General features: G+C 34.8%; 1 protein-coding gene across 1 annotated transcript in view; it reads left to right on the forward strand.

Annotated features, from left to right (window-relative positions):
* Positions 1-1,040: 1,040 nt before the first annotated feature.
* Positions 1,041-14,853, forward strand: part of LOC102829195 (serine/threonine-protein kinase Nek1-like) — a 277,499-nt gene continuing 263,686 nt past the window's right edge. The window contains 6 exon segments of the mRNA XM_006864548.1: positions 1,041-1,157; positions 1,657-1,753; positions 3,028-3,125; positions 9,278-9,361; positions 12,908-12,975; positions 13,104-13,190. Coding sequence (XP_006864610.1) covers positions 1,041-1,157; positions 1,657-1,753; positions 3,028-3,125; positions 9,278-9,361; positions 12,908-12,975; positions 13,104-13,190 — 551 coding nt within the window.

Genomic DNA, 14,853 nt, shown 5'->3' on the forward strand with positions numbered 1-14,853 from the left:
CACCTTTATGCCAGAAGTCCTGTTGATACCTTTTTTCATTTCTTGTGCTTTCTTAAAGTTGTCAAAAACATTCTAATTTCTTATAGAAATTCTGAAGTCGAAATTGGTCATAATATTTTCCAATGTTCTTTCTAAAAAGATTTCATAAGACACTATTATCTCAAGATCCCATCATTATTGTAACCCAGGCTGACTTTTCACTTTGCTTTTTTCAGGCCCGGAAGTTAAAATTTTGTCTTTTAAAGGGATTAGGTCCCCCTGCCCCTTATTTTAATGCAAAGTCTTAGTAAACAAATTAAGTATTGTTGGGTGAAATAAGAATAAAGATTTACTAATTTACAATAAGAAATAAGGTAAATTGTCATAGAAGATAATCATACATTGGAAGCCAACTTGCTGTAATATAAATAGAAAGCAAGGGCTTAGGTGAATTAAATGTTTACTAGTTTTAGTAAATAAGGAAGATCATAGAAGAATTGATGCTTTTGAGTTATGGTGTTGGAGGAGAATATTGAAAGTGTCATGGGCTGCCAAAAGAACCAACAGATCTATGTTGGAAGAAGTGCAGCCAGAGTGCTCCTTGGAGGCCAGGATGGCCAAACTTCATCTCTCATACTTTGGACTCAAGCGTGGCAACAATTGTGAGGTTGGCCCAGGACTGTGCAGTGTTTTGTTCTGTTTGTCCATAGGGTCAGTATTGACTTGATGGCACCTAACAACAACAACAACTAATTAATTTATATTGGAAAAAGGTTGCATCTTTGCATGTATTTATTGAGTATTCAGTATTTGGTTTTCCAAAGCAGGCTTAAAATGTTGAATTGACACTTTGGTTTTCTCTTCTTTAGCTATAACTAGATTGCATGAGGTAAAGCTTAACTTTCAGTAAATATTTTAAGTATCATTTTTTAAAAAGTTCGCAATATGAAGGAATTAGAATTTGTATTAAACATTATAAAATTTTATTATAACATTGTAAGACATACTTTATTATTATTTTATATCTAGTACATCTATAAGGATGCCTTAGAATAAGAACCATGGAGAAGTATGTTAGACTACAAAAGATTGGAGAAGGTTCTTTTGGAAAAGCGGTTCTTGTTAAATCTAAAGAAGATGGCAAACAATATGTTATCAAGGAAATTAACATTTCAAGAGTAAGTTTTCATTCCTTTTTTTAGTATACTTTTCCTCTTTTTGTTTATTTTTTTTCTTTCATCATCATACTGAGATGGTTTGATTCATATTTTTAATCTGGTTATGCAAGTAATAGTCTGGTTATAGCAAGGCTCATTGTTTATATAATAAAGAATACATAGCAATGTGTAACCTAAAGTGCAAGATCACTATAATTCTAGAGAGAGCTATGAATTTCAGATTAGCTTATGTATTCTTTCAGATATTTTCTAGGATAATGCTTTTACAAAATACGTATGCTTGTGTTTACAAAATGCAGTGCTTATTATTTTATAATTTAATCTAGTTTGGACATTTGAAAATGTTTATACTTGTACATTCAATTTATTTTTTACTTTTTAAATATATTTTTTTGTTTTGGATTATGCTTGTTGGTATTGGTTACTTAACCATTTTAATGGGCTTTTAAGTTATGTGTTGATTGTTTAATAACTTTTTCTTCCCCCTCTCCCATTGAAGATGTCCAGTAAAGAAAGGGAAGAATCAAGGAGAGAAGTTGAAGTGTTGGCAAACATGAAGCATCCAAATATTGTCCAGTATAGAGAATCATTTGAAGGTCAGATAAATTTTTCAAGAGAGTCCAAAAGATATCTTAATCCGTTAAGCCATATAATATGAATATATTCTCAGGAAGAAAAGAATATTTTGCTTCAGTATGATATGCTATGAGTAACGTAGTGGTTACGAATTGAGCTGCTAACCTCAGGGTCAGCAGTTTGAAGAGAAAGATGAGGCTTTCTACTCCTGTAAAGATATATAGCCTCGGAAACCCTGTACAGGTCTCTATGAGTAGGAACTGACTTCATGGCACATAAGAACAACAACAACATAGGTTCCTAATCTATGGCACATTAGAAACTATATATCAGAAGGTGTTAATGAACTGTAAGAAGACAAAACCACTAAACAAGGGACAAGAAAATGTGTACTGTTGAAAATAGGAAGGAGATAAAGGCTATGAGTGCAGGTAGTAAAAGAAGTGAGAACTGGGAAAACTGGCCTTTTAGTTGCAGTAGTCCCACTACTAAGTAGTGAGTCAGTAGATGTTATATGTGATGTCAACTGCTTTTCTTAAGAGGATGAAGAAAGAAGTGTTCTCATCCTATTATACCCCAGGGAAGAGGTGTGGAAGTTCTTTTCTCTGTGGACTGAAAGATAAAGGTGAATAGGAGAGTGTCACAACTCATATTTGTTCACAGATTTTGTACAGGTATAGAAAGGGAAAAAAGAAACCTCTACGAGACTGTATTGAATCCAGAGTTTATCATAGCACCTACTACTGCGCTTGCATAAAAAATAATTGTTGTTGTTAAGTGCCATTGAGTCTGGCCCAACTCATAGCAACCCTGTGTAGGGTTTCTGAGGATTCACTGGTACATTTGAATCGCTGTTCAGCTGAATATGCAGTTCAGTGTGTATCCTACAGTGCCACACCAGGATTTAAAAACCTGAAAATAACCTATCTCTGAAAAATAGGTAGGAAAACATAATTTTATGCAGGATTTAAAAAGAAATATATTAAATGAAATCAAGTACATTTATTTGCTTTTCTATGTTTTAGGGAGGTTCAGGTTGTGTAGACAATACCACTACCTAATTGGATGGTATATTCTTGGTAAATGTAGTCACAGTTGCTTGTTAATCTAAGTCATTGTGTAATCTGGTTGACTAATATAGCTTGTCTTTGCAACCTAATTCTTTTGAGTGTAGTTTTGCTTTTTTGTTATCATTTAGCTGCTACTTTTTAGTGGATGCTTAAGTACTTTTAATATAGCCATGACTTTGATAAAACATTTTTAAAAAGTGGAATGTTATGTTTATATTTTATAGAAAATGGCTCTCTCTACATAATAATGGATTATTGTGAAGGAGGAGATCTGTTTAAACGAATAAATGCTCAGAAAGGCATTTTATTTCAAGAGGATCAAGTAAGTTATGTAGGAGATAGACTTCTACTTATTAATGTTATTAAGAAGTAGTTAAAAATGAAACTCATTGCAAGCTTATGTATATATTTATTTTTAACTGCAAATGCTAGTTGTAATTACAAGGGCATATCAACAACATCACTATCTTAACTGATATTTTATTAGTCATATTTCTGTTCTCATTCACTTCTGCTTTCAGCTTCCTGTCTTATTTTCAGAGTAGTAATTTTGTTATGTTTTTAATATACTTTATGTCTTTGTTGTGTAAGGAGCTCTTGTAGCACAGTAGTTAAAATCTTGGGTGCTAGTCCAAAGGTTAGTGGTTCGAACCCACCAGCTGTTCTCTGGGAGAAGAAGTGGCAGTCTGCTTCTGTACAGCTTTTATCGCTTTGGAAACAACATAGGGTAGTTCTTCTTTGTCCTGTACGGTTGCTGTGAGTCAGAATCAGCTGGAAGATAATGGGTTACAAACGAGTTTTATATGTTGTGTATGTTTATATCTATACCCAAATTACTGCCTTACACTGGTAAATCTATATGTTGTCAATCTGATTTACTGCTAATAGACCATGTCTGCCTAAAAATGTGCCTACCAGTTAACTCCAACTCTAAAAGTCTTGCATTGGTAACTGCCTTAAATTGAATCATCTCTGTTTGATTTCCAGAGATCCTAAATAACCTTACTTTTTTCAGTTATTCCATTCCCTAAAACACACCATGTTTTTTTCATTTATGTAGTGGATATTTACTGAGCATATACTTTGTGTTAGGTGCTGGGCCACTCATTTCATTAGAATAGCTCATTATTTTTTTGTACACTTACTACTGTTTATATTTTGATAATGTGTTCTCCCAACTCTACTATAAATTGTTGTTGTTGTTAAGTGCTGTTGAGTCGATTGCGACCCATAGGGACCCTGTATAGGGTTTCCAAGGAGCAGCTGGTGAGCTTGAACCACTCACTGACCTTGCAGTTCAAACAACTTTGCAATCTGACGCATTAGCCCACAATGCCACACCAGGACTCCCTTCTATAAATAGCCTACCTTTATTTTAAAAATAAAAAAGTTTTAAGACTCAGCCTTTTAAAAAAATTTCTATAACTGTTCCAGTATTCCAGATATTTTCTTCTCCAAAATACTATTTTATTTGCTGTAGGGTAAGTACTCCACTGTAAGGTTGGTATGACCCACAAGGTCGGTGGTTCAAAATCACCAGCTGCTTCTTGGAAACCCTATACAGGGGTCGCTATGAGTTGGATCTGATTCAGTGGCATTTAGCAACAACAGCAATCACTCCTTCTTCATTTTAACAGCATACTTTTGTAGAGAAGTGAGTTGGTGGGGGTACTGTGCTAGGTGTGTTAGATTTGTTTTCTCCTTTAATTTTTATAATCCAGTTAAGTAGTATGTTGTTGTTGTTGTTAATTGCCATCGAGTTGGTTCCAACCCATAGTAACCCTGTATAGGGTTTCCAAGGAGCAGCTGGTGAGCTTGAACCACCAACCTTGCAGTTCAAACAGCTTTGCAGTCTGGCACATTAACCCACAGTGCCACACCAGGACTCCAATTAAGTAGTATACTTTCTCTTATTTAACAGATAAAGAATTCATAAGAGGCATTCAAAAAGTTTGTGGAAAAGATAGTAAAAAATTTCCATGAATTTTTAGAAGCCCTCTCATGTAAGAGCTTAAGTAACTTGCCCCGTATTACAATATTTGAACCTAGTTTTGTCTGATTACAAAGTTTGTAAATTTTTGGTTTTGCAAATTTAATATAAAAAGTTCAGAAATGAAAATAACTCCCCATCAGCCCATCTTATATTGCAACTGTTTTAGTTGGTGTATTCTTCTAGAATTTGTTTCACACACTTTCACATGTACACATATAAAATTTACACACATGCATTATAAATAGTATGGCACTGTGGGTTAATGCACCAGACTGCAAAGCCATTTGAACTACAAGGTAGGTGTTTCAAGCTCACCAGCTGCTCCTCAGAAACCCTATACAGTGTCGTTATGGGTCGGAATCGACTCGATAGCACTTAACAACAACAACATTAGAAATGGTATATTGATGCATATCATGCTGTATCTTGCTTGTCTCACTTAAAAATATATCTTTACCTTCTTTACATTGTCAGTCCACATAGATTAATTATATTGGGGTTTTTGTTCCCCAACAATTTTAGTTTTAATAGCTACATGACATTCTAAAACCCAGAATCAAGAGTGTTGCTGTTATGTCGATTCTGATTCATAGTAGTCCTTCAGGGCACAGTAGAACTGCCTCATAGAGTTTCCAAGGCACGTCTTTACAGAAGCAGACTGCCACAGTTTTCTCCCACAGAGCAACTGGTGCCTTTAGCCACCAGCCTTTCAGTTGGCAGCCAAGGACTTTAGCACTGCAGCACAGGGCTCCTTGCATTATTCTGTTTCAGCAAAACCTGTATGTTCTCATTTCTTTTTCCGTGGTATCTTCATACCTCATTTCTCATTTCCTTCCTTCCATAGCAACCATACCAGTATGTTAAATGAATATGCATATGCATTTTTGCAAAATGGCTGTCATTGTTTGCATACTTTTAAATGTTCACATGTTGTGCTGTATTCATTTTACGTTTTCCTTAAATACTGTTTCCTGATCCATATGTTTTACTTTATATATATATATATTATATATATATAAACAGATAAAGAATTCATAAGGGGCATTCAAAAAGTTTGTGGAAAAGATTTTATATATATATAAGTTATATATAAAATCTTATATAAATTATATATAAAAAATATGTATTGCTTCTAACTGCTACATGATGCTCCATAGTTAACAAACCTACACTTGTTTTTTGCTGAAACATGTATCTATCTTAATTGTTCCTGATATTTTCACAGTAGATTTGTTTCTCCAACTAGATTATAATAGAAGAGAAAGTGTTTAAGCATGCCTTCTTAGACTTTCAGTAAAAGCTGAGTCTATGAGACGCACCATGTTGTCACACTTAGCATTAGCTGATGCAACTATAAAGACAGTAAATTTTATGTTCTTAGCAGCAACTTGAAAATATGGTAAAGTGAGATATTAAATTATATTTTAAGTATTCCCTAGTATAAAATTAGGAGTCCTGGTGTGGTGCTGTAGGATAAACACTGGACTACAAGGTTGGTATGAATCACAAGGTCAGTGGTTCAAACCCACCAGCCAGCCATTCCTTGGAAATTCTTTACAGGTTGTTATGAGTTGCAGTCAACTCTTTGGCACTTAACAGCCACAACAAAGTGTAAAATTACAGAGCCATTGGACGGCTAACTGCAAGGTCAGTGGTTTGAATTTCCCAGCTGCTCCACAGGAGATAAGATGATACTTTTTGCTTCTGTAAAGATTTACAGCCTTGGAAACCCTGTACAGGATTGCTGAGAGGCGGTACCGACTTGACAGCACATCACCACCACAACTAGTGTAATACTGTATTTATAAAATGTTATTTACCTCCTATTTCCACAGTTAACTGCAATATGAAGCGTGCAGAACTTGGAGTAAGAGGAGTTGGACTGATCCTTGTTCTGCTATTTATGAGAATAGTGATTATTAACAAGTTACTTAACTGTTCTGATATGATTTTTGTTTTTAATAGGGATGTACCTACCATATGGCCTACTTCATGTTTGTAGTGGAGGTCAAATAATAATGTATTAGTCTATAAAGTGCTGTGTTTTTTTTTTAGCACTTTATTATTGCTTGTGCTATTTTCACTGCATTTGCTATTAAATGCTTTGACCTTCCACGATAAAGTACATTGGTACTGGTTCTACTATAGGACAAAATGGATTCCTGGTGTGGTTTTGTTGGATAATCCTCTGGACTGCAAGGTCGATTTGAACCCCAAGGTTGGAGGTTCAAATTCACCAGCCGTTCTTCAGAAACCCTCTACAGGGTCTCTATAAGTCAGAACTGACTAGATGGCACTTAACAAAAACAAATAAAGCAAAATATTTTACTATGTAATGATACATATGTGTGCATGTATGTGTATGTATCTTGTCATTCTAGAAATTAAGAGATCTTACATAATTTTTTCCATCTCTGAGATTATCATAGTATTTGGTCTTTTCCTACTGTTTTAAATAACAAAGTTTTATTAGCCTAAATAAGGATATTATTTCAATCTACTTGAAATGAAACAAGGCCATTCAAAGAAAAACATCCTACTTACTCCTTGGATCTACGAGTTACTAAGGAACTTGACCAAGTCTGTGACTTTCAGGCAGTAGTAAACAGTGAGATGAACTGGTTGCATTCCCCTAGACCCTCGAATGGCCTTTGTTCTCATTTGATATTGAAAAGATCATCTACGGAGTATTTTTACTTTATTCCCTAGGTTAGGAGTTAGGTTCAAATTGAGCCTTTTTACTTACAAATGACCAACTCCAGAGTTATGATTAATACACAAGGAGAAAAAAAGGCAGAGATGCATTTAAAATTTCTAGCCTAATTTTTTCTCTTGAGATTTCTATATTTGTTTTTAACAAATTATAGAAAATATATGGTCAAGAAGACAAAAATCCTCACCACTGGACCAATAAACAACATTCTTATCAGTGGATAAAAGATTGAAGTTGTTAAGGACTTCATTCTTTTTGGATCAATTATCAACACTCGCGGAAGCAGCAGTCAAGAGATCAGACGACATATTGCTTTGGGCAAATCTGCTGCACAGGAACTTTTTGAAGTATTGAAGAGCAGAGATGTCAGCTTGAGGATTAAGGTGTGTCTGACCCAAGCCATGGTATTTTCAATAACCTCATATGGATGTGAAAGCTGGACAGTGAATAAGGAGATCATAGAAGAATTGATGCCTTTGAGTTGTGGTGTTGGAGGAGAATACTGGAAGTGCCATGGACTGCCAAAAGAACCAATAGATCTGTTTTGGAAGAAGTGCAGCCAGAGTGCTCCTTGGAGGCCAGGATGGCTAAGCTTCGTCTCTCATACTTTGGACACATTGTCCGGAGGGAACAGTCGCTGGAGAAGGATGTCATGCTGGGTAAGGTGGAGGGTCAGAGAAAAAGAGGAAGACCCCCAACGAGATGGATCAGCCAGGTGACATCATTGATGGACTCAAGTGTGGCAGTGGTAGTGAGGTTGACCCAGGATCGGACATTGTTTCGTTCTGCTGTGCGTGGGGTCGCTATGAGTCGGTTCCGACTCGATGGCACCTGACAACAACAATATACGTAAAATTACGTGTCACCAGCAGTCATACTACTAAATGGTCATAGTACTAAATATAAATTCTTTGTTTTCTATTTTTTAAGTTTCTTTCTGTAATTATTCTGATTTTTTAAGTGATGCTTCACTAACAGTGTCTTATAACGGTGTCTTATATTTAGAGTTAGAGTTTGCACTGCACATATAAAGTGACATTTGGCTTAAAAGACTAATGTTTTTGTTGTTATTAAGTGCCGTTGTGTTGGTTGTGTTGGTTTCGACTCATAGCGACCCTGTGTAGAGTTTCTGAGGAGAAGCTGATAAGTTTGAGCCACCGACCTTGTGGTTCAAACCAACCTTGCTGTCAAGTGCTACAAGCACCACACCAGGACTCCATTTAATGTTCACCGCTTCCCCCTCCCCTCCCAAATCAACAAAAACTCTTGCTGTCAAGTTGGTCCCAAATCTGTGATCTTATAGCATAGAGTAGAACTGTCTGTTAAGGTTATTCTTTATGGAAGCAGACTGCTACATCTTTATCCTGTGGAACAGCTCGTGGGTTTGAACTTCTGACCCTTTGCTTAGAAGCTGAGCACTTAGCCACAGTGCCACCAGGACTCTGTCTATTTTATGTTAATGGCTGTAAATGAAACATAAATTTTGACCTAAACATGTTTTAAAGCATATGTTGTTAGTGCCATTGAGTTAGTTCTGACTCATAACCACCCTGTATAGAGTTTCTGAGGAGTAGCTGGTGGGTTTGAACTGCTGCACTTATGGTTCGCAGCCCATTGCTGATTCTACAGCGCCACACCAGAAGTTCTTTAAAGCACTTACCTCCCCTCAAACCCAAATATTTATGAATGATTTAATGGTCAAGGAAGGACTACTTTGCTACGAATGTAAATTTTAAAGGAAATGACAACTCTGATTTCCCCCCTCTAGATTTTGGACTGGTTTGTACAGATATGTTTGGCCCTGAAACATGTACATGATAGGAAAATTCTTCATCGAGACATAAAATCACAGGTATACTTATTTTATTACTAATAACTTCTAAATAGGTAGGGACATGGGGTCTGCACTGTCTTGAGCCACAAAAGTCTTTTGTTCTTTATTTCCCCCATTTCATTACAATCGTAGAAATCATCTGTGTCTCTGTATCCTATGTTAGGTCTTCTGTTTTCTTCTCATATCTTTCTCTTTCTTGATTTATTGCTCCCTTATGATGAAAAGGTTGAAATGAAAAATGTATGTATTTAATACACTCCAAGATTTTGAGGTTTTGAGATTTTACTTGTCTGAAGATGTCTTTATTCCATTTATTCACTTTAATGGTAATTTGCATATAATCGTCTAGGTTAGGCATTTTTTAAAATTTACAGAATTTAAAAATTGTTGTTTATTTGTCTTCTGGCTTCTGATACTGCTGTTTTAGAAATTGGCAACCATTATAACATCCTTTTTTCCAGTATTGTGACTTGGTGAAATTCAGTTATCTTTCATTATACTGTTCTTTTGATCTGGAAATGTATGTGTCCTTATTTATGGAAAATGTTCAGCTATATCTTTTCAAATATTGCTTCTTTGTCTCAACCTTGGTCTTTTTCTGGATTGACTTTTAGACTTGTTGGAACTTCTTGATCTATCCCTTCAAGTATCTCATTTGTTCTTCCATACTTTATTTTTTTGTCTCTGTTGCATTTTACATGAATTCCTCAACTTGCCTTTTATACTAAATCCCTGTTCAATTTTGTGTAAATTCATATTTTATTCCACCTAATTTTTTTTATTGTAATGAATGTTTTTTCTCTTCACAATTTCCAGTTATTTTTTTCCCTCCATATTTCTTTTTTTTTTTTTTTTAAATACTAGTTTTCTGGTTTAGTGACTAGTCATTTCATTTTTAAAATGTTTTTGCAGATCATCAGTTTTACATTCAGCAAATCATACACTTTATTTCATTTACAATGATTATAATCCCTTCCATGTAACAGTATTTCTCTCTATTCACTTTAGCTTTTTTTTTTTTTTATAAAACAAAAAAATACTCAGGCATATATAATAATTTATGCCTCTAAAGGGTTCTGCAAGTCTGTCTCCTGGACACCAGCTCTCAGTCCCTCTCTTTCCTTGAGTCTAGAGTCCTCAGCTGCTCCCTCGCTCCATGTCCCCATCTCTGCCTCCATCTCTGGCGTCACTGGTTCTCTGGATAGGTTCCCGCATTCTGCTTGTGCTCTTCTCCTTTGATGGTCCTAGGGTCCTCTGTTTCTGGACTGTAAGATAACCACTTCCCTGTTTCTGTTACAAAACTTCTACCTTTACAATTGTGACATTTGCAATTAGTCATAACAGTTATTCACTATTGAATCATAGGAATCTTATCCCCATCTCTTTTCACCAGACTCCATGTTTCTTATTTCTTATTTATGCATGTTTTTTGTTTAATGATTTCTTTTTTTAAAAAGAGGATATTCCTTCCCTTTATCTCTTTTGTAATTTTGTAACCATATGTATTTTAATTTTTCTTGGATTTAAAAAAAATTAATTTTATCTTCAGTGTATTCTTGTTCAGATTTGTTGATTTTATTGGCTGTTTTTGTTCAAATTAAATGTCTTCATGTATATTAGATTTTTTTTTTTTTTTAAACAAGCTCTTTTTGTGTGAGATGTTTTGTTTGTGGTTCACCCAGCTTTGCAGAAGTTTTATGGTTGCCTCTCGTGGATCCTCTCAGTTCCTAGGGTGTCAAGGCTTCGTGTATGCTTACGTATTTTCTTAGGTTTGCAAGTTCCTATAAAGCCATGACTCTAGGATGAAGAATGGGAATGAAAAAGACTATTTGGTAACTCCCAAACCCTAACTTTTGTACCTCTATTTCATTGCATCTTCCTCCATCTTAGTCAACTCCACTTTTTGTATTTTTGGCATTAAGCATGTCTCTGACGTAATACTCCTCAGTGATACTGAGTTTAGTTTTTGTTACTCCACATATTACTGGCTCCTATTGTTCTATAAAGCACTGAAGTTCTCTATTTATGAATGCAGAATATTTGAATAAATTTTTGGAAAATTTAAGGTTAATTTATTACATTTAAACTAGTTAGAAATGTATGTAGTTTGATTTTGGAGGAAGGAGATCTAATTTTATATTTTAAAAAGCTATATACAGATATATTTCACATGCTATAAAATTCACTTATTTAAAATATACATTTTGGTGATTTTTAATATATTAATAAGAGTTTTGAAAGCACCACAGCTTTTTAATTCCAGAGCATTTTCATGATTCTATGAAGAAACCTTGTGTCCAATAAGCAGTCACCCCCATTTTCTCCTCCTCTAGACCTTGGCACCCTCTTTTCTACTTTCTGTCTCGGTGGATTTGCATTGCTGTTGTTGTTTTTAGGTGCTGTCAAGTTGGTACTGACTCATAGCAACCCTTTGTACAACAGAATGAAACACTGCGTGGTCCTGTACCATCCTTACAATTGCTACTACACTAGAGCCCATTGCTGCTGCCACTGTGCCAATCCATCTCCTTGGAGGTCTCCTTGTTTTTCCCTGATTCTGCACTTTACCTAGCATGATGTTGTTTTCCAGTGACTAGTCTCTCTAGATAATATATCCAGAGTATGAGAGATGAATCCTCAATCCTGGCCATCTTGGTTGTACTCCTCCAATACGGATTTGGTTATTCTTCCAGCAGTCTGTGGTATCTTTAATATTCTCCAACACCATTAATTCAAAAGCATCAATTCTTATACTGTCTTCCTTATTCACTGTCCAACTTTCACATGTATATGAGACTATTGAAAATACCATGGCCTGGGTCAGGCACACCTTAGTCCTCAGACTGACATCTTTGCTTTTGAACACTTTAAAGAAGTCTTGTGCAGCAGATTTGTCTAATTCAATTCATTGTTTGATTTCTTGGCTGCTGGTTCCATGAGAGTTGATGGTGGATCCAATCAAAATGAAGTTTTTGACAACTTCAATCAATCTTTTTCTATTTATCATGATGTTATTTACGAGTCCAGTGGTGAGGAGTTTTCTTTTCTTTACATTAAGGTGCAGTCCTTACCGAATGCTATAAGAAATGGAATCATACAAAATATGCCTTTGTCCATTTTTAATTTGGATTATTTGTCTTTCTTATTGTTAAGTTGTGAGTTCCTTATCAATTCTAAATATTTTTAGATATGTAATTTGTACATATTTTCTTCTCCCATTCAGTTTTTTTTTTTTCACTTTCTTGATGATGTCCTTGATATAAAAACCTTCTTTATTTTAATGAAGTCCAGTTGTTTTCTTTTGTTACTTATGCTTTTAGTGATACATTTAAGAACCATTGCCTAACGTAAGGTCATAAAGATTTACTCTTATGCTTTTTTCCATAAGTTTTATAGTTTTGGTTCTTACATTGAGGTATGATCTATTTTGAGTTAATTTTTATAGATGGTAAAAATTAGGTGTTTAAATTCATTATTTGAATGTGAATATCTTTTAAACTGGATTCATTTTCATGAAAAAAGTTGTTGACTCAAAACTGGACTGTATTTATTTCTGTTTTACAGAACATATTTTTAACCAAAGATGGAACAGTACAACTTGGGGATTTTGGAATTGCCAGAGTTCTTAACAGGTAATATATACGTTATAAACTTTGCGTACTTGCAATGACTTTAGTTAAATTTTGACACATAACGATGTATATCTTCTAATATCTCTTCAATATCTGAAGCTTTTATAATAATTTTCTTTTTGTTCTAGTACTGTAGAGCTGGCTCGCACTTGCATAGGGACCCCATACTACTTGTCACCTGAAATTTGTGAAAATAAACCTTACAATAATAAAAGGTATTTAAAATGATATCCATTATATAACGTATGTGCCTTTAAATATTTCTCTATTATACTTAAATGAAACTTCATAATAGTATTTTAGTATCAACAATATATACATGTACATTGACTGGCTATGTGCTATTGAGTCAGTTCCAAATTATAGTGACCCTGTATTGTTTCCAAGACTATAAGTCTTTATAGGTGCAGAAAATCTCATCTTTAGCCCTTGGAGTGCCTAGTAGACTCGAACTGTTGACTTTGCAGTTAGCCCACTATGCTACCAAGTCTCCTTATACATGTACATTATTGTATATAAATAGATTTGTAAATGTGCTTTATAAATACTGTATATAATGTTTATATATGTGAGTCCTGATGTGGCACTATAGGATAAAGCACTAGACTGCAAGGTCTGTGTGAACCATAAGGTCAGTGGCTCAAACTCACCAACTGCTCCTTGGAAACTCTATACAAGGCTGCTGTGACGTCACTCAACAACAACAGCAATTATTTGTGTAAATGTATATATGCACTTATAAATATATATGAGATGGATTCAAAAAGTTCATGGGAAATTCCATTATCTTTTAATAACATTTGTTCCACAAACTTTTTGAATCCCATTCATATGTATGTATATATTTAGTGAATTATGAGAAAAATTACAAAGAAGCTGTTTCAGTATTTTGTTTAAAGTGTTGCAGAAAAAAATATGTTTTTATTTAAATCATAATTGGAAAATAAAGTACTTTCTTTAAGTTTTCTTTTTTTGTATTAGTCACTTTTTAGTGATAAACTAATATTTACTATTCCATACAAGGTTTTAAAAAAATTTTTTTTAAAGCTTTTATTGTGAATTAAGTAAGAGTTTACAGGACAGATCGTCAGTTTTGCACTCAACCAGCTGTATCTTGTTTCATTGCAATGATTACAATCCCCTCCATGCACCACCAGTTAACAGTATTTACAACTCTAGTCCCTCTTTTTTTTTTGATGTACACAAAACACAGAAAATATATATTCATTTAAACAACCAAAGGACACATTTTTACAAGCCAGCCTCCTGGCCACAAGCACACAGCCTTTCTCATTCCATGGATCTAGAGTCCTCAGCTGCTCTCCATGTCATCACCTCTGCCTCCATCTCTGTGGTTGCTGCTTCTCTAGTTAGGATCGATCCCATACTCTGCTCATGTTCTTCCCTCTTGATGGTCCTAGGGTCCTCTGTTCCTGAAATGAAAGATTAACTACTCCCCTTCTATCTCTACAGTTGTGACCATTGCAATTATTCATGACAACAGTTACTCACTTTTGAATCAAAAAAATTCTATCCCCATCCTCCTCCTTTTACCAGATCCATCTATACAAGAGGCCAACTGTTCAATATGGATTCTCCTTTACTCCTCTCATTCTGAAACTAAGCATACTCTTGAAAACTTATAAGCCAGCTACTTTGTTCCTTTATAGCCCCCCATTTTAGATAGCCATTATGTAAGTGAATATGCTTGATTCTTGATGTGAAGACTCCTTCCCTCTTGGTTGGAGTTTTTAGCAACTACATCTATAAGCATAGGGCAAGTTCATCAAATTGTAGCAATTTACACCAGCTTCCTGTATCAAACTTCTTTATCTTCCTCTAGTCAAGTTCTGATCAGCAAGCCATCTAAGCTAGGTC

Source organism: Chrysochloris asiatica, unplaced genomic scaffold, assembly GCF_000296735.1.
Source record: "Chrysochloris asiatica unplaced genomic scaffold, ChrAsi1.0 scaffold00066, whole genome shotgun sequence".
Taxonomy (NCBI): domain Eukaryota; kingdom Metazoa; phylum Chordata; class Mammalia; order Afrosoricida; family Chrysochloridae; genus Chrysochloris; species Chrysochloris asiatica.